Source organism: Trachurus trachurus (genome assembly GCF_905171665.1).
Source record: "Trachurus trachurus genome assembly, chromosome: 13".
NCBI lineage: Eukaryota > Metazoa > Chordata > Actinopteri > Carangiformes > Carangidae > Trachurus > Trachurus trachurus.
The window spans coordinates 6,376,293-6,397,634 of record NC_139892.1 but is presented as its reverse complement, the minus strand read 5'-3'; the positions used below and the strand labels follow the sequence as shown (position 1 = coordinate 6,397,634).

Sequence of the window (21,342 nt, the reverse complement as noted above, 5' to 3'; positions counted from 1 at the left end):
CATAGCTTTCTTATTATTCGAGTCACAGATACTTTGCATGTACTGTTCCGTTTCCCTTTGGAATGCCACAAAACAGGGTTTAGAGTGACTAAATTTAGCTTTGTGTATGTGATATTTTCCTAATATTATTATCAAGTTTATGACATACAGTTCTTTCTGTTTCTTACTTTTGACATCGTGGACACCAAAAAGTACCTTGTTGCAATCTAACGAAAAATCTGAGTCAATCTTCAATGTGATGTAACGCATTACTTCTTTCCAGTAGGTGGCAGTATAGTTACAGTTCCAAAACAGGTGCATCACAGTTTCAGGCTCAGACTCACACAGAGAACAATTCACACATAAATCTTTCTTAAATTTTAACAAATAATGTTTGGCAGGGTAATATCTATGAATTAGTTTGTAAGACACTTCTCTCACTTTATTTGTAATTAGGTATTTGTATGGAAGGTTCCATATTTGGATCCAGTTCAGTCCATGAACAATATTAGACCAGTACTGAACAACAGATGGAGTCATGGTAATATCAGTTTGAAACAGTGATCTTATTATATAATTCCTTTTTTTAGTATTAACAGAAAAACACATATGCCCCACCGTTGTTAGTATGGGATCTAAAGGAGGACAAACTGGTTTACCAGCACCTCTTAATAGAGTTAGGATACCAGAAGGAACAGCATCCATTACAATTGCAAAGTCCCTTGGGGTCACAGGAATACCATATGTTGAAAGGAATTCAGTGTAATTTAGTAAATTTCCATTATCATTGAGTAGTTGGGTAACTAAAATAATGTTATTATCAAACCATGAATTAAGAAATAGAGATTTATTTTTATATTTGATGTGTTGATTGTTCCAAATAAAGCATCTATGTGGAGAGAAGTTGTGCTTATAGATTAAAGACCATGCCAACAGCATTTGTTTATGAAAGTTGGATAGAATTTGGGGAAGTTTTTCTATTTTATAATCACATAATAACACATATTCAAGGCCTCCAATGGTAGAAAATATAAATTTGGGTATAAAATTCCAGATAGAGGTAGGATTATGTAAGAACTGCTTTATCCAGTTAATTTTAAAGGTATTGTTGAGGGTAGTAAAGTCAAGAAAATTTAGACCACCAGACTCATAAGTGTTCATAATAACAGATTTTTTCACATAATGCGTCTTGTTTTTCCAAGTAAAATTAAATAATAACTTATCAATGGCACTACATATTTGCTTTTCGACAGACAAGGGAATAGCTGCATAAGTAAGACGAGACAATCCTTCTGCCTTTGTTAGCAGTATTCGACCTTTTAGGGATAAATCCCTTTGAAGCCATTGGTTTAGCTTTTTCCTTGTCTTATCAATAATCATATTAAAATTTTCAGAGCACCTATCTGTCTGATTTTTTACAATGGTTATCCCAAGGTAGGTGATTTTGTTTTTAACAGGTATATTGTAAATCATTGAATCATCGCAGTTTTTAAGAGGAAAAAGCTCACATTTCTTCAGATTTAAGGCAAGTCCAGAAGCTGCAGAGAAAACATCTATTGTATGGATAGCAATGGGAACTTGTGAAGCATTTTTCAAGAATAATGTGGTATCGTCTGCCAGTTGACTGATTATAATTTCTCTATCTGCAATAAAGATACCTTTTAAAAGTAGAGCACAGCGATCAGCCCACTGTGGAGGCCAGTGACGTCACGTGGGCCTCAAAATGTGTCCGTGTGTTGCATAAATAAGTCACTACAGCTGCTCCCTCCCACGCTGCCCAGGTGTAGGTACAGGAGGAGCTCCGTTTACCTGTCGTATGTTATAAGGGTCAATGACAAATAAGGGGCTGGCTAGTTTAGTTTTGGTTTAGTTTTTCCAGTTTTTTATATTTATTTAATTATTTTTGGTATTTACTTACTTATTCATTTGTTGCTCTGTTGGTGTTACCTTCAGTTTGTCTTTGTATATGTGGTTGTATATGTCTTTATATTCAATTCAATTCAATTCAATTCATTTATTAAGGACTGCACAACAAGTCGGCAGAATTTGCTTTCGGCACAGCATAGTAGCAGCACATAGTACTGTGTGGCAACAGACATCAGTTATACATTTAACATAGGCTACATGAACATACATTAGAAAAATAGGAAAACATGGTATATTTATATGTATAATATGTTGTATATTTTTTTATAGATATATAGATGTATTGGCTTATTATAATGTGTAAACTGCAGAATGAATCTATATGCTGTAGAATGAATGTATATGCAATATGATATGAAGAGTTGATTGTGAAATAATGTATACATATATAATATGTAGATATTATGTGTGAGATAACCCGTTTAGTATGTGATGACTTACTAACAAAAAAATGGATAAAGCACAGTAACAAAGTGGAAACGCTCACTCTGATTTTGTTTTGTTAGGTGAGGCATATTGCTCACTTGTTTTTTGTATTTTCTTTGTTTTAAATTTTTGTCTCTTTTTATATAATGTCTCTATTTTTGTATTATTAAATGTATATTTGATACTGTTGGACCCCAGGAAGAATAGCTGTGGCTTTGTCGCAGCTAATGGGGATCCGTATAATAAACAAACAAACATCAACATCAGACCAGACATTTACATACAGAGTAGACTATACATTTAACACAGATGGAGTTTGGAGATGAGTGGAGTTCAGTAGCCTGATGGCAGTGGGAAAAAAGCTGTTTTTGAACCGGGTTGTTTTTGTTGAAATGGACCTAAAGCATCTGCCAGAGGGCAACAGTTGAGACAGGTGATTGGCTGGATGTGTTGAATCAGAGATTATTTTATGTGCTCTTGTTATTGTGCGTTTATGTATGTGTATATGTCAATATATTAGAGGTAAGAGAGATAAATTTGATAATAAATCCAGCTAAATTGACTTATACATTAAAGCAGAAGTGAGTGATATATTTGTGTTAATATAAGTCTTAAATAGTTATATCTTCCGACAGCAATCACTTACATAGAGTGTTTGGACTGAAACACGGGTCTCTCAGTCCCTCTGCTCTGCTCTGAGCCGAAGAGAAAACATTTATCGTATCCTACAGTTTTTATCCAATGAGGAGAGAGAACGGCATGCAGGGCTGTGTGTGCAGCCAAGGAACGCCGTGAATGTGGTGACGTAGCGACGAGGACTGTTATGGTGCGTTCAAGGAAACTCGTATTTTTCCGACCGTGAAGTGGTACCAGTTCGATCTGGTACGAGTTCACCGGTCGGAAGTTACGAGTGGCCGTTATAGTGACTTTCACCGGTAAAACAGGTCGGAAAAACACGAGTGGGTTGCCTGGAACGCTACAAAGTCGTAAGTTGTGACTTGAAGCTGTAATTTACGATTTCAAAAGCCTGCCTGGAACGCAGCATTAGCGAAAACGACCGGATCACTCACTTCTGCTTTAACTTATTGTATAGATTATAATGACAAGGAAGCTTGACAGTTAATTTATAAATAGGGGGTGGGAGTATAGTTTCACTTCTTCCCACTCCTTTTGGATTATGAAAAATCCACTTATTTTCATTTTCAATTATTTTCATTTTTCATGTGTTGTCTTTGTAAAGTATTTATTTGTTATGTCTGTCCATTACTGTATTATTTTCTTATTTTCTTTTTACACGTAAGAAATAAACTGAAACTAACTAACTAACTTACTAAAGTGTCATACACCAAAGGTGGCCATCTTACAAGACACTTAGGACATGAATATACAAAAACAATAAAAAACAAACAAACAAACAAAAGGAAAGTACAGGGAATGATGCTTCTAAATATGCCTCTATATAGTGTGACCATAAAAGAAAAAAAAATTCAATATTTTATCCAACTAAGGGTAGAAAATATAAAACATTAAATTGAAATATATTTTATTTAGTTGTATTAGGTTTAATGCATTTTGGCTATGCTGAGAAGGATATGTCCTAAAACCGCCACTTTTCTTCTTAATAATGTGACAAATTATGTAAAATTTATCAAGAAACATTATGTTGCATCAAAAGTGAATTACATTTGTTTCACATTTGGGTCCTGATTTATTTTCCTGTTAAATTTTTATGAAAAAATACCGGTTTACACCACTCAACATTGGGTTGAATGTATTTATTTATTAGTTTTAAAACTATAAAGCTATCTGCAACAAATTCTGACTCATGTGCGCCACATGATGAGACTGAACTACACCATTATAAAAACTTTAGTGTTTATGACGCTGCAGTACCTGATTGTGATCAGCAGGTGTCATCATTTAACCTGTGTGTGGAGAATATAGAGCCACCTCTGTTTATTCACTAATATAAGAGGTGGAGGTGTTCACACAGTTCACTGGTCTTTTCCCTCATGTATTTAAAAAAAAAAAAAAAAAAAAAGCCATAAGTATATGGGTCACCTGTATTCACAGCTTCTCCTGCTCACAGTTTGTACTAACTCTGCCTTATGGCACTGTGCACTGCTGCTCATAATCATCCAGTGAGGTGTGGCACTGGATATACAAGTTCAGAGTTGAAATACCAGTAGTAGGCTGTTTTACATGGCCACATCATCAGCTCACATTAATGACGCTTTAAAGGGGTTAAAAATGAAAACAAACATTGCTAATCTGCAGTCAGTCTGTTAGAGCCTAGATTATATTAACTTTTTGGGAAATTGTACATCAAAACAATGCAAGTTATTATGATCATTATTTTTTTTAAGTTCTAGATCATATATTGTACATAAACTATTATTTATTGTGATTGTTCTGTGTTGCTCAGGGCCATCCTTCTGGTCAGGCCATGTGATTAGAGAGAGAGAACACCTTTGGCCTGTCTTTAGTGAGTAGTGAAACAGTTAATCAACCACTAAATTAAGTTTTTTATTTGCTCATTGTTTGAAGTCAACAACGGAGAATATTTCTATTTATTTAAATAAATTCTGCATTTTTTATACCGTTTTTGAACCTGGAAAGATCTCCGCGAGTGCTTATTATAGACCTCCTACTTTTTTTGAATGAAAGAGTAGAATAGAATAGAATAGAATAACTTTATTAATACTTTGCAGGAAACTATTGTGTCACAGGCAAGGCAAGGCCAGGCAAGGCAATTTTATTTGTATAGCCCGTTTTTACAAACAGTTTGTCTCAAAGGGCTTTACATGGCATCGTAACAACATCCTCTGTCCTTAGACCCTCACATCGACTGAGGAAAAACTCCATGGAAAACCCTTTTAACATGGAAAAATCGGAGAAACCTCAGGGTGAGAAACAGAGGAGGGATCCCTCACCCAGGACGGACAGACGTGCAATAGATGTTGTTACATCCAATAGAACAGAATAAAAGATAGGCTACATACAGTATATATGATAATTAGGACAATAAAATAATTAAGTTGTTAAGTTAAATAAGGAGACATAAAACATATTTACAATAACTCAGTTAGCAATAACATTAAGGATACAGTAACAAAATCTGTATAAAAGTATAAGGAGACATACAAATAGGCTATTTACAGTAATTCAGTTTTAGTGAACAATGTTAGTGAGACTAGCCATAACACAGTCAATTGCTGCACTCTCGTTGTCTCTTATATTTATGGATTCATAGAGAAAAACACACATTAAACCAGTATTTTTTTTTAATTTTATTTGTCCATTACTTCGTCATACATGCACCAGGAGGAAACTGGGAGACGGAACAAGGAAATGACCTCTAACCAGCCCAATGACATCACAAGGTTCCGCATTCATTCATAATATGGGTGAACTCTGAATGAGTGGAGAGCGCTGACTGACTGATCCACCTGGAGTTCGTGGGATTAATGGGTTCAGTTTCCAGGGAAACGCGCTGCTAACATCGACAACATCAACGGACCAGAAGCGGAGCACCGACATGTCGGAGGAACAGACATCTCCGGTAGGTTTCCCTCACTTTGACCCGGCTGGTTTCTTCACACCATGCAATGAAGGCAGCACTAGTCTCCGCTCACTCTGCTGCTGCTCTCATGGCCGGCGCCATTTCCGTATGCGCCGGCATTTGGAGCGCGGTGATTGGCCGAGCCGTACGTCTGTCTCAGTACGCCGCTTCTCATTGGACGCCGGTGGGGGAAATGGGCGGGGCTCCGACTGGAAACGGTTGACAGATAACAGTTAGTAGCTACAGCGTTAGCTTTGATTTTGTGCTGTTTAATTCACGTTTCTTGATGATTTATGACATTTTAAACCAATAAAACTTTAAAAATCAACATCTGACTCTTAAAAAGGAAAAGTTACATTAACATCCGGCTGAGAAACCGACCAGAAACACTCGGTATTTCAGTTTCTTTTACACACTTTAACTCGAGATGATCATCATTTTTATAATCCCATCAGTATTGGAGGAGGTTCATGTAGCAAACAGACTCATATTTACTTTATTCCACTGATGCCGAGTGGAAGTTTGCTCTATACTAGCCTCTGAAAAAAACATAGTGATTCATATTCAAGATTTAATAAACCGATGCTGAACGAACAAATGTTGAAAAAGTCGATTTATGAGTGAAGTTTCTGGACAAGCAGAAGAAAACTGTTAAAATCCTCTCTTTTTTTTAACGAATGACTGTGGAAACACATGATAATATATTAGATTAGATAAAATACCAGAAATACAGAGAAGTATTTCTTTTAACTATTAAAATAAAACTTGTACTTTTGAAATGTTATAAGATCCTACGGCAAAAGAGCTTGTATTTCACATTCACCAGTGACACGTTTTTACCATAGACTGTATATAAAAAACGTTTTTACACGTTTATTTAGGATACAAACACTGGCATAGATAGATAGATAGATAGATAGATAGATAGATAGAGGCTGGAAGTAAATTGAAATGTCATAGCAGCCACAGAAACATCTATAAAAACTGGTTAAGAAAAGTGGTGTAAAAGAAAAAGAATATAGATAGGCTATATAAAATATAAGTAGCCTATAAAAAGGACACCACAACTATAAACATTAACACAAGTTTGATAATAACTAATTGTCATTTACAGAAATGCACACCCTCCCATCCAGGTTTTTATCTTTTATATTAATTTTATAATCTTGTTATCATCCTTCATCCCAGGCCTGTTCAACCAATCACATGCCTCCGTCCTCTCCTACCAGGCCTAATGAATAAAATGACTTTTCTGTTAAAACATTATACATTTTTAATATGGGAATAATAATATCGTTTTTTTTCTAAGATAACGCTAAAGATGTTCTACCTCATTTCATGCCCATAGCAATATTTTAAAGGAACAACAGTGAAATTTGTGATTTAAATTGTCATTATTTGAGAATATAGCTCCGTCCGTGGTCATTATGCTGCTGACCATTCAGAAAATAAAAGTGTGTCAGATGAGGAAAGTTTCCACACGCACACTATTGTATGTATGGCCACACCCAGAACCCCTCCCTGTCCTTTATAACGGACTCAATGAATTGGCACACTTATCTTTTGGAACCAGAGATATCTTGGGGTGGAGGTCCTGAAGGAGTGGGGGGTGGTGTCCGGTAAAAAAAAAAACAGACCACTGTTCAGTATCTGGATCAGTATATGACCTCAGCTCCGCTCCTCAGCTCACCACACACACCACAGGCAGCCGCAGCCACACACACATACAGACGACACAATAGCCTCCACAGTGCAGACGCTCAGAGCAGAACCATGGAGGATGGACCTTACAAGTACATCAGGGTGAGACGGAGAGAGCTGTGGTTGTAAAAAAAAAAAAAAAAGAAAGAAAGAAAAGAAAACGTGCAGAGGAAGAAGCTCTTATAAGAAGTGAGTTTAATATTCTTCTCTTTTTGCTTCTACAGGAAGGGAATGGAAAGGTCAGCAGGGTCATCCGCATCGGGACCCGCAAAAGCCAGGTAAAGTACATTTATTCTCTTTTTTTTCCTTTTTTTTTTTGCTCACTAACTTTATTGGCAGAGTGGATGATGGTTTCAGCATCAGTTATATTCAGTCATTGCTTTGATTACAATTCATAAAGTGTGGAGACAACTTAGTGTGTCAGTTAAACACCGTTCCTCCTTGGAAGCCGTCTGCACAGATAAGATAACGCTGATCCTCCTCCGCTCTGTCACACTTTTCATTCATTCTGTGGATCAGTGTGTCTTTATTTTTTATTTTTTTTACATTTTATTGTGAATAATGAGAATAAAACCCGGTTAAAGTCAGTTGTTTCTGTTGCAGTTGGCCTGTATCCAGACGGACAGTGTGGCAGAGAAGCTGAAACAACTGTATCCTGAACTCCACCTGGAAATAAGTGAGAATCGTCCGCAAATGTTCATTATTTTGATCCTTTGGATTATTATTTAAAGGGATACGCCAACATTATTTTTTTCGTGTCTTGCCTCACTCCCGAGTCCATGACCAGCAGATAGACACCATCCTTTCGACTGTGCGTGCAGTAACAAGGGAGATAGAGCCGTATCGCCCGTAATTAGCTTAGCTCAAACGCTGGAAGTGTATAGGTAGTGTTAGCCTGCCTCCACCTAAAGTCATCAGAGAAACTCTTCAGCAACTCTAAACGGAAACCGGCGGGCCGATCTTCGTCTCAGAGCTGACAAAACTCTCCGGTAAGGCATCTTGAGCGGTCAAATGCCGGTAACGGGACGAGATCGGTCAAAACGGAGGGTTCAAGCAAAGACGGTTTATTTTGGTTCAAGCTAGCTACATCGAGGGTAGGTTAGCTTCCTATTTCAAAGTAAAAGCACTAATTCTATCGTCATGGTTTTCTGTATGTAAAGGGCAACGGGTGTTTTATTTTGTGAAAGTAACCGGAAGTGCGTTGGTCACAACGGCTAGCTTGAGTAGCGCCAAATTCGTCTGAACAATATTGTAAACAGCTGGTATTTAGACAAATTAACAACACACTGCTGATCTAAACGGCTACTTTCTCACCTAAACATGTTTGAAATGTTGATAAAGTGATATATTTACAGAGTTTAGAGCTAAAATGAAGGCAGGCTAACACTACACACTTCCAGCGTTTGAACTAAACTAGGCCTAATTACTGGCGATACGGCTCTATCTCCCTTGTTACTACACGCACAGTCGAAAGGATGGTGTCTATCTGCTGGTCATGGACTCTGGAGTGAGGCAAGACACGAAAAAAAATGTTGACGTATCCCTTTAATATCTGTACTGAAACTGCTCCAGAGCTTATTTTTATGACATTTAAACTCACATTCAGGTTGTTGTATTGCATCTTTATCTCAGATTAAACTCAGACCTGCAGATGTTTGACTCCATCTCTGACTGGTGTTTGTGCCAAAATCATGTTATTGAATCCGTCATATTATTTTTCTGTCTTTCAGTCGGCATGACAACAACAGGAGACAAAATCCTGGACACAGCGTTATCAAAGGTAAAGTTTTGTTTAAATGAGTTTTCACACATCACTGATACAGATTCTTGATTATAATTGTCTTTTTTATTAAATCCATTTATTTAAAAAGATAATTGCAAAGCACACTAGAGCACATTAAAAAAAATATTTTAAATAAACTCGAGCTCGATCCCAGAATGCTGCGTGCTGATTGGTTCACTGACGCTGATGAGATTTACTTATTTGGGGTCGACATTTGAAAACCCAAACCAGTTCAGTTGGCTCTTAAAAGTATTAAAGTTTGATCAACTTGTTTTGCCAATTATATAATTGATTGTCTCTATGCAATTTTGAAGAATTTTAAAAACAATATATCAGAGAAAGCACACTGACACTAACCCGAATCAGCAGGTGTTTGGCTTTTATCAGCAATAATCCAATTACAATTCAGTCTGTAGATGGTTCATTCATAAATATTAACTATGTATCATATTATTTATCATTATTGATGGAGTATATACATTACCATTTAATGCATTGTACCAGAGTTGCAACCTAAAACTCAAATAACATGAAAAAGACAGAAATGCAACATGCAGATGAAGAGCAATACTGAGTAATAGTTTCAGCTGGACACACTCCACTGTGAGAAGTTGTGTTAGATGTTTTACAGTTTTTACACTTGGTGCATTCATCCTGCTGAAACTGACAGTGACTGTTTGTTTTGCTGCAGATCGGGGAGAAGAGCTTGTTCACCAAAGAGCTGGAGAACGCTCTGGAGAAGAACGAGTGAGTGTGACGGTGTCGTCTGTGTCTGACACCAAAGTGTCATCAGCAGGCGCTAACTGTTAGCATTTACTGATAACTCTCTGTGTGCAGCTGCTAATTACAGTTAATTAGTGGTTTTATTCTGCAGCTAAAATGACGGAACACCATTGACTCTAATACACTGACAACAGACCGTTCATGTGTATATGGAAAAAATGAAGAGACCACTTCAAAATGATCAGTTCCTCTGGTTTTACTATTCATAGCTATGTGTAAAATGAACACTTTTGTTTCATTCTATAACCTACTGACAAAATTTCTCCCAAATTGGAAATAAAAATAATGTCATTTAGAGCATTTATTTGCAGAAAATGGCAACTGGTCATAATAATAATAAAAAAATCCTGTGTTTTCAGACCCTGTATAATGCAAAGAAAACAAGTTCATATTCATTTTTAAAACAACACAACACTACTTTTTAAATTTAGGAAGAGTTTCGAAATCAAAATTGGTGGAATAATCGCAGCAGTGTTTTTATTTATTTATTTATAATCTTTCTTCCTCATTAAATATGATTTGGTTCAGGTGATCAGCTAAGTAGAGTTTTTGAAGTGGTCTCTTTATTTTTTCCAGAGCTGTACTGTATATATATATATATATATATATATATATATATATATATATATATATATATATATATATATATATATATATGAAATGGCAAGAAAAAGTATGTGAACCCTTTGGATTTACCGGTACCTAGTTTTTTCTGCATTTAATGATCATAAAATGTAATCTGATTTACATCCAGGACAGCTCACAAGTAAAGACAAACACAATGTGCTTAACCTACTGTAATACTACCAACAACAAAAGTATATAGTGAAACTTTGGGCTAATGACTCCAAAATGAAAAGTTACGTTAAAATTTTCGACTTCTGACATCACAGCGTTAACTCAGCAATGCAATTGATGCTTATTTTGGAAGCAGATGGAGATGTGTGAAAACATCGACAAATAACTTTTGTTCCAGTTCCAGTTTTGTTGCTGTCGGAAGTCGGGAAACCAGAGATGACACCTGAATTTGTGACCTGTAATTTCTAGTTTGGCGTCGTTCAATTAATTTTTCAAAACTCAGAGCTCATTTTTTTGAGTTGCAAGTTGTCTAGATTGGGGGCCAAGGCCACTTTGACCTACATGTATAAAACACACTGAAACTTTTTGAGTTTGCTTTCTGCTGATGTGAATGAACCATGAGCTCTCTGAAGACCTGCAGACAATAATTGTTGAGCTGCACGAAGCTGGAACAGGCTACAGAGACATCTCAAAGACTTTAGGATATCCACCAGTCCACTGTTTGACAAGTTGAATACAAATACAGAACATTTAGTCCCGTGGCGCCCAGTCAAGGTGACATCAAAGGCACAACACAGGACGCTTCGTTAGGTAAAAAAAAAAAAAAGAACCACAGAGTAACGGCTAAAGACTTAAAGACGTCACTGGAACATTTGTTGAGCACTTTTAATACAGGAAGCAGCTCAAAGTGCTATACATAATAAAATAATAATAATTAACAGAGAGGACATTTACACACATAGACAAACACACACGCATCCACACACCCAAAAATTAAAAACATTGAGGAAACACACTATCTTACACTCAACAATTTACAGTTTGCAGTGGGGAAAGCACTAGAGAGTGGATAAAAAAGAACATAAGATGGAATAGAATAAAATGAAATGAAAAGAAATAAAATAGAATAAAATTAAATAGATAAATATATGTATAACGCATAAATAATTCACAGGGATAGAGATAGAGATACTTCCACGCTGCTTTCCCCGAATAAAATATCACTTATCATCCCTGAAATGTTTCAAAGAGAACAGCTTGATACTCAACTCAACTGGGAAAATGTTTTGTGAACTGATGAAACTAAGATGGAATAGTTTGGGGAGGAGAACGAGGTCAATCCAAAGGGTTCACATTTTCTTTGAGTCTTTTGAGTTTCCTGCTGCAGCCTCTGATGTCTCAGCAGCGTCTCTGATGTGCTCGATGCCTTGATGATGACGCTATTACATGAAACGCAGCTCTGAATGGCTGCTCTGTACCACGGCACTTGAAAGCATCATGTAAACACTGTGACCCCGTCTCTCCCCGTGTGCCCTTCAGGGTCGACCTGGTCGTCCACTCCCTCAAAGACCTTCCCACCACTCTGCCTCCGGGATTCACCATCGGTGCCGTGCTCAAGTAAGTGACGGTCACAACGTACACTGGCGTTGTTGTTCACAGGGTTTATGGATGGATGGATGGATGGATGGATGGATGGATGGATGGATGGATGGATGGATGGATGGATGGATGGATGGATGGATGGATGGATGGATGGACGGACGGATGAATATGGATAGATAGATAGATGGATGGATATGGATAGACAGATGGATGGATGGATGAATGGATGGATGGATAGATAGATGGATGGATGGATGGATGGATGGATAGAGAGATGGATGGATGGACGGATAGATGGTTGGATGGATGGAAGGATAGATGGATGGATGGATGGACGGATGGTTGGATGGACGGATAGATGGATGGACAGATAGATAGATAGATAGATAGATAGATAGATAGATATTTTTTCTGTTTCTACAGAACAAAGATGGAGGCCGTTGCCATGACAGCTTCATTTGATACGAAGCTTTAACTGACGTCGCTACAGAATTTAAACTCCAACAGATTGAAACAGAAAAAAAAACCCTCATGTCAGTAAAGTTACTGAGCTACGTCCCGTCTTCAAAACCAATATTTGTGGTTAAAGTGTCTCGTCTTGCTGTGCGTTTCCATGGCAGCAGGACTGACATGTGATGTGAGAGTTGCTAGGAGCGACCTGAGGGGCCACAGACAGGAGGAGACCACCGTCCTGTTCAGGCTGTTAAACTCTGATACAAGATGATTTATATCCTGTTTAAACACAAACACAACAAACGGACAGAGCTGCAGCTTTAAACCACATCATGATGTCAGATAAAAACCTTTCTCTAAACTTTTACTTAGATTTTTTCAGTCGACAGACAAATGTAATTAATTCTTTATTTATATAGCACTTTTCACAGCACAAAGTCGCAAAGTGCTTTATAAAAACAATTAAACAGAAACAGAAGACACCAAAAACAAGAAACAATCACACAACAATACACATCTAGGATTATACGCCAGTGTTTGCCCATAAAGTTGGAATTTTTTTTTTTCACCTCTTCTAATGAAATAATTGTGACAATGTGATTTACTCTTAAATAAATAAAGTGTATATCGTCTCAAAACTGTATTGATTAATCTCTTCCAAACACATCACTGTGAAAATTAAACCACAGAAATAAAAAGAGGAATGTGTCTAAAAACTAAATTATTCTAACTTTATGGGCAGCCATGTACATAAAGTAACAAAAAAAAGAAAAATACTAAATAAATATATATAAATACAGTATATATTTGGAGTTTGGAGTGTGTACTGTACAGATTAAACCTGATTTAAAGTCTATAAATCTGTTCATCATGTAACTGGATATTTATGATAAACTAAACATCAGTGGGACAGACGAGGCGTTCAGGGACAGGAAAGAAGCTGAGGACGTCTTATGACAGAGTCCACATGGTGTGAAACCATATCATGAGGCCTTTTATTGTTGCTCAGCAGCCGGCGCTGCAGCAGATAGTGAGGCTGTGTTCAGGACATAAGCTCTTCCTTTGTGGGACAGTTCCCATTGGTCCATATTGGCGCTGGTTGTGCAGATCACTGTGTGAGTTTGTTGTGTCACTAACATCACTGTAACTGTGTTTGTGTGTGGTTGTGTGTTTCCCTGTAGGAGAGAGAGTCCCTACGACGCCGTGGTGCTGCATCCGAAACATGCCGGGAAAACTCTGGACACTCTGCCGCAGAACAGGTACGGAGCAGAGCGTCGTCTCGCTGCTCCTGTTTAGAGAACAGCGTTTGTTTGATCGAAACATTTATTATGACATCAAAACGTTAAGTTTGTTATGAAGACGACAGAAAATAACATCTTCACTCGTCAATTTTCTCAAAAGGTGACAAAAATTGCAGACAGGTTTAGTTTTAGGTGTGTTGTTCCAAAGACGGTTTAGAAACCAAGACGCCCCACTATGAGTCGGCTTCCTGTAGATAGATCGACTCTTTATTGTCATTGTGTAAAAACAACGTCTCCAACCGGTGCCTCAAACATAGAAAGAACCCACCCATGCATGCAAATGCAAACAAAGTCTATAAATAATAAATTACGCAGGGTTAAGAATACAAATTATTTGAGTCCGTATTTCGTAAAAAAGAAAGACAAAATGACAGTTTACAGTTAAAGAAGCTGTTTCTGGGTCAGTTTCCCTTTCCTGTGTCCCGTGGGTTTCATCATGACTCCGCCCCCTTTAGGAGACCTACAGACCATGACTCCACCCCCTTTAGGAGACCTACAGACCATGACTCCGCCCCCTTTAGGAGAGCAGCAGCAGGTCTTGAGTCTATTGACTCCAATGGGAGAAGTGAACGTGTTTGTGTTAACACAGATTATGGTCGATTCTTTCGCTCCATAGTCACTGAAGTAAATATTGGACTCATTTTTCACAAGACACATCTCTTCTGAACATTTTGACACGAAAATTGACAAATTTCAGACAAATCAGGCGAAAATGAACACACTCCTGTGTAAACATCAACTAACGTTTGCTAATTCCCATTCTAACTAATCATTGTAATGCTTTCAGCATTCACCCGTATTTCCTTCAGGAAATGCATTCTCTAGTGCTAAATATGACTGTTAGCTGTGTAAATATGTAATGTTATCCTCAGAAAATATAAATATCTCACTTTCCTCCACTGACAACTTTTATAAATCCACACACACATTCACTTAGGAGACAGGAAGTGTAGCTAGCTGTACCATTTCATGTCATTGGTGCAGATTGTAGTGAGGCACTTGTCATAGTGAAGGATCTTTGGTTATACACAACTGGTGTATCTGTAGTATCAGTTTCATTGGTATCATCCACATTTAAACTCGTTATTTTCCGTCGTCTAAAACAAACACAGATTTGACGTCTTCTTGACTTTTTGGACCAATCGTCAGTCACATGATCAAACTCACGTCTCTCTCTCTCTGTGTTTGTGCAGCATCATCGGTACCAGTTCTCTACGTCGGGCCGCTCAGCTGAAGAAGAGGTTTCCACACCTGGAGTTCAAAGATATCGTATCCTCCAGTCAGCAGAGACTCTGACTGAGATCGTTGTTGTTGTTGTTGTTTGTTTGTTTGTTTGTTTGTTTGTGTCCTTAACCGCCGTCTCCAGCGCGGGAACCTGAACACGCGTCTGAAGAAGCTGGATGAGAAGTCGGACTACGCCGCCATCATCCTGGCTGCAGCCGGACTCAGGAGGATGGGCTGGGAGAACCGGATCAGCCAGGTACAGTTCTGATCAGTAACATCGATCAGTGATATTGATTACCTGTGTGAGAGAGAGACAAGAGACAGAGAGGGATGATAGATAGATAGAAAGAGGTAGATAGATAGAGATAGAGAGGGGTAGAAAGAAAGAAGTAACAATACAGATAAAGAAAGAAAGAAAGAGACAGAGAGTGAGGGGTAGAAAGAAAGAAAGAAGTAAAAAGACAGAGAAAGGGGAAAGAAAGAAAGAAAGAAACAAACAAACAAACAAAGAAGTAAAAAGACAGAGGAAGGGGAAAGAAAGAAAGAAAGAAAGAAGTAAAAAGACAGAGAAAGGGGAAAGAAATAGAGAAAAAAAGAGACAGAGAGGGGGATGACAGATAGAAAGAGGTAGATAGAGATAGAGAGGGGTAGAAAGAAAGAAACAAACAAACAAACAAAGAAACAAACAAACAAAGAAGAAAAAAGACAGAGGAAGGGGAAAGAAAGAAAGAAAGAAAGAAAGAAAGAAAGAAAGAAAGAAAGAAAGAAAGAAAGAAAGAAAGAAAGAAAGAAAGAAAGAAAGAAAGAAAGAAAGAGAAAGGAGGTAGAAAGAAAGAAGGAATGTCTGGTGAGTGAGGTCAAAGTGACTCTGAGGGACGTCGCTCATCTCCAAATGTCCAAATGTCTGTTCACCTGTAGATCCTGGAGCCAGAGGACTGCATGTACGCTGTGGGACAGGTGAGAGCAGCCGGAGGAGGAGCATTGATCATTGATTATTGATTACGGTGATGATTGATAACACACTTCATTCATAATGTATGTGTGTCTGTGTCTGTGTGTGTGTTTCAGGGAGCTCTGGCTGTGGAGGTTCGGGCCAGAGACGCAGACATCCTGGAGATGGTGTCGGTCCTCCACGACCCCGACACCGTGCTGCGCTGCATCGCTGAGAGAGCCTTCCTCAGGCAACTGGTACGACACACACACACACACACACACACACACACACACACACACACACACACACACACACACACACACACACACACACACACACACACACTCTCTCCTGTGTACATTAAACTATATTAAATGCTTGGTGTGTTTGCAGGAGGGCGGCTGCAGCGTCCCTGTGGCCGTTAACACCGAAATCAAAGACTCACAGGTGAGAGTGAAGCTGTTTTACCTGAACCAATCAACAGAGAGCAAGAGACATAATGGACCAATGACATCACGGGACGGTCAAACAGTTGTCAGAGTGACTGGAGGATCATTTGTTTTTTGGTTTTTTTTTAGTGATTGTATGATTTATTTATTTTTATTTAGTTTTTATTGTGCAATATAAGTGACAAACATAAAGACGTGACACAGCACAAGACAGGAAGGACCTAAAAAGTCCAAAAAAGTAGATGAATTGAGATCAATTGAGATAAGAGAGAATAAAACAAGAGAACAAGAAAACAAAAAAGAAAAATAAACATCAGCAGCCAATCAAAGAGACAAAACTTTCTCTTTTTTTTACAGACTGGAGAATGTTTGAGTCTGTTGCTAGGGTTTTTTATTCTTGTTGCTAAGTAACTTGTTAGCTACACAGGACGTGATGTTGATCTGAGGAAGTTTGAGTTGTTTGGACGTTAGACAGAGACGAGTTCACTAGATCTCTAACGTGCGTCAGGCTACGTTGGCTTCTACCAGCGCTAGGGCTCATGCTGCGTTCAAGACGACTCAGAAATCTGATTCTCCCAACTGAAAACTCTGATTTCCCACTTCAAAGCGTTCGAGACAAAATAACCAAAAACATGTTGGAGCAGGACAAACTTTGCATTCAAAGTGCTTCATGTACTGTAACTAAGGCATTAAAACATTACAAAGGACACAAAAAAAATTTTTTTTAAAAAGAAAGAAGCATTTTAAAATAATGAAACAGATCATTTAAAATTATAACAACAAAAAGAGAAATAACAACATGAATTTACTGTGTCCCACAACATCAGTAGGTTAATCTGTAACCTTAAGTAAATATTGTATGTAATGTATTTTGGCTTTAAAATTGCATTTTTTTTTATTTATTTTTTTTTGCAATAGTAGACAGTACAGTGTTACGGACAAAACAATACAGTGATACAGACAAAAACAAATTGTGAAAAACAAACAACAACATTTGTGGGTTTATGTGTGTGTGTGTGTCGCTTGAGAGTAGTGGTAGTAGTTGTAGTGTTACAAAGATCATTCTGATAATAGTGATATTTATGAAGATAGTGATATTTATAAAGTTTGATAATAATTAGTACTACATTTAGGCAAAAAGGAAGAAAGTAAATAAATAAAACATTTTTTAAAAAAAATTGACATGAGAGGGGAAAAAAATAAAAAATAAAACAAGACAAGGGGGGGGATAAGGGGAGAGGTCACGCTGTTCTTGTTGTGTGACATTGATTGCACTTTTTCAAGTAGGAGGTTGGAAAAATCCCGAGTTCCGAGTTGCCTCGAACGCAGCTTAAATATGATAGGAGCTGAACAGTTATGTTGCCATCCTCTCTCTCTGTCCACAAACTTCCTGTCTCTCTCTCTGTAGAGTTGATGATGATGTGTGTTGTTGTGTTTCCTCAGCTCTACCTGACGGGGGCGGTGTACAGTCTGGACGGGTCCGACAGCCTGAAGGACACGATGCAGACGAGCGTCGCCGCCGGAGAAGAGGTACAAACACACCTGGACCAGTTCCAGGTCGTCTTGTGTGATGATGATTACTATTATTATTATTATTATAATAACGATGTGTTTCCATGTGACAGAAAGAAAGAAAAAGACAGAGAGAGAGGGGTAGAAAGAAAGAAAGAAGTAAAAAGACAGAGAAAGGGGAAAGAAAGAAAGAAAGAAAGAAAGAAAGAAAGAAAGAAAGAAAGAAAGAAAGAAAGAAAGAAAGAAAGAAAAGTACAGAGAAAGGGGGTAGAAAGAAAGAAGGAAGGTCTGGTGAGTGAGGTCAAAGTGTCTCTGAGGGAAGTCGCTCATCTCCAAACGTCCAGGTCTTCAGGTCTGTTATTATCATAACAACGTGTTGTTTCCATGTGACAGAGCTCAGAGGGCGTGGACGAGAAGGTCCAGAGAGTCGGGGTGACGGCCGCTAAGATCTCCGGCGCCGCCCAGGACCGAGCCGAGCGGCTGGGGCTCGACCTGGCCAACCTGCTGCTCAGCAAAGGAGCCAAGGAGATCCTGACGGTGGCCCGGCAGCTCAACGACGCCAGATAATCCCACAGCGCCGAGGCAGGGAGGGAGGAGGGGAGGAGGGGTCCAGTAGAAACAGTAGAAATCCTGTTTTTGGGGGTTTTTATGTTACTCATCTGGTGCAGGTTTGTTTCATCTACACCAGTCGAGTTCAGTCAACAGCAGAGAGATCAATGCACAGCAAAAACTCAAAATCTTACCAAGAATATTTGTCTTATTTCTAGTCAAAATGTCATTTCTAGTCAAAACAAATCTCATTATATCTAAAATAAGTGTATTTATGCATATACATACATAGTTATGTATGTTTTTAGACACTTATTTCAAGCCTATTTTCACTTGAAATAAGTAGAAAAATCTGACAGTGGAGAAAGTTTTTCTTTTTTATTATAAGCACAAAAAACTTCCTTTCACTGGCAGATTTTTCTACTTATTTCAAGTGAAAATTTGTTTGAAACAAGTGAAAATGATCTAAAAACAAGTTCATTTTTAGGTGACGAGTCTTATTTAAAGTGGAAAGAGATTAGTTTTGACTAGAAATGAGGCATTTTGACAAGAAATAAGACAAATATTCTTGGAAAGATTTTTGAGTTTTTGCAGTGTGAGGATTTCTTGCACCAGTGTTCAGCTTCTGGTCCTGGATCTGGATCTGGTTCCCATGGATCCACTCTCCTGAGCCTCCTGGAGAAAACCCTCCTCTCTGGGATTATCAGCAGGAAGAAATAAAACACAAAATGGCCTTTAACACAGTCGTCTGCTGCTGATAACAACAACAACATCAACGGTGAAACCCCTGCTCTGTTTTTTGAAAGCGAATCAGTGCCAGTGAAATTCAGCCTTCTCAAATATTCCTCCTCAAGGACGTTTCATCAGCGTCCGACGTTGTTTCTGCACGTTGAGATAAAACAGAGACGATACTGCAGAGCTGCTCCTTTAGCTTTGAGCTGCTGTCTCCTTTAAAACATAAAAAGCTGAGTTTTCTAGGTACCAAAGTTTCAGTGCAGCGACCTGAGGCTCATTCAGATGTGAAAGCTAACACATGTAAATATATAAATGTAAATTCATCCATAAGTTCTAAAAACTCATGTTAATTCGTCTCTAATGAGACTTTATCTACTGGAGTCACTGTGTTTTATTACGTTGTCGTTTTCTCCTGCAGAATCTTTACTGAGCTCATGTTGAATGTAACTGTGTTTGTATGTAAATGTCTCCACAGCTACCTCTTCCACTTTATTTAATGAGCGAACGATCGTGAGCTGATGGGAGCGTTTGTTTTATTACTCTGAGGCACAGCTTTGGTCTTTTTGAGAGCAGATGATTCACTAAAACAACCGGAGAGAAAAAACGTTGTTGAACACTGACGGCATGAGTTTTAAATGAGGTGTAAAAGCTGCAGTCTTGTTTTGTTTTGTTGTTTTTATAAGAAAAAAGAAAAAAAAGAAGAAGCTGCTTCAGAGACAAAATCACTGCAGGAAGCAACAGAGCAGACAAACTCATTTAATTCAAACTAACACAGATTATTACTTCAAACCTCAGCAGTATTTTTTACACTGGTTTACACTTATGGACTCAGTGTTGTGCTGTACTTCTACCTTAAAACAGACAAATTAGACATTAAATACGACTCCTATAATGTTGTAATTTTGACTTCATATCATATTTACAACCTGCATATCTCATATTTATTATATGACAATTAATAATAATACATTTCAAATATTTATCCTGTAAATATCAGATGTTAAGTCACAAGTACAACATATAGAAGTAATAATTATTTTTGATATGAATATGTTCAATTCAAAATTTTAGCAGTTTCTCTGTAAAATGTTAATATTAATTATAATAATAAAAGAGCCAATGAGAAACCATTTAAATTTGCTGTAATGGAAAGATGCTGTACTCCACATGTCACCACTCAAGTGTCTCCAAAAGCAATAAGATTTCCACACTTGTTGCCTCATAAATCATAAATGCCTTTTTTTTTTTTTCTGTCGGTCAGTCGATAGTTTCTATCAAAGTGCCGCCTCAGCACATGTGACCTTGTCTCTGCCTTACATCCACTTGTTAGTAAACTCACTGTACAGCCACTGAGCTGTTGTATCTCTTTTTATTTTATAGCTCTTTATCGTGTATTATACTTAAATTAAACCTCCTGAGACACTGTGAGGTGACATTTGCCATATTATGTTTTTCAGCTTTAATCTCTGTTTGAGTTTAACATAGCGTGTTTCTCTGTTTAGAGTCTTTGTATGAAACCACTGATGATGTGAAGGTCAATAAAAGTATGTGTGTCAGACATACACCGTTTTGTGTTGTGTCATTATTATCTATAATAATGCTGGCAATGCCAAACAGCTTCAGTTTAGCAGCTAATTGTAAAATACATAAGTAAATACATAATATCTGTATGGTTAATGGTTGGTTGGGGTCAGTCCCAGCTGATGTGATGAAGGCTGGGTAGGCTAAAACATGGACAGGGGTTTGAACCCAAAACCTTCTGGAAGCAACAGTGTTAACCACTGTTTCACTGGCCCAATAGTCAACAGTTTTTAGTTATACAGAGATATTTTTTACTTTATGGT

At 37.8% G+C, this 21,342-nt stretch overlaps 1 protein-coding gene across 1 annotated transcript; it reads left to right on the top strand.

Moving 5' to 3' along the window:
* Positions 1 to 5,743: 5,743 nt before the first annotated feature.
* LOC310995314 (porphobilinogen deaminase-like) lies at positions 5,744 to 18,781 on the top strand (the record flags this gene model as incomplete). The annotated part of the gene is made up of 14 exons (XM_083984328.1): positions 5,744 to 5,893; positions 7,819 to 7,872; positions 8,198 to 8,270; positions 9,325 to 9,374; positions 10,069 to 10,124; positions 12,279 to 12,356; positions 13,976 to 14,053; positions 15,289 to 15,364; positions 15,462 to 15,575; positions 16,238 to 16,276; positions 16,388 to 16,507; positions 16,647 to 16,700; positions 18,146 to 18,232; positions 18,608 to 18,781. The coding sequence occupies exons 1-14, from the start codon at positions 5,870 to 5,872 to the stop codon at positions 18,779 to 18,781; spliced, it is 1,077 nt and encodes a 358-aa protein (XP_083840454.1). The 5' UTR covers positions 5,744 to 5,869.
* Between the last annotated feature and the right edge of the window lie 2,561 nt (positions 18,782 to 21,342).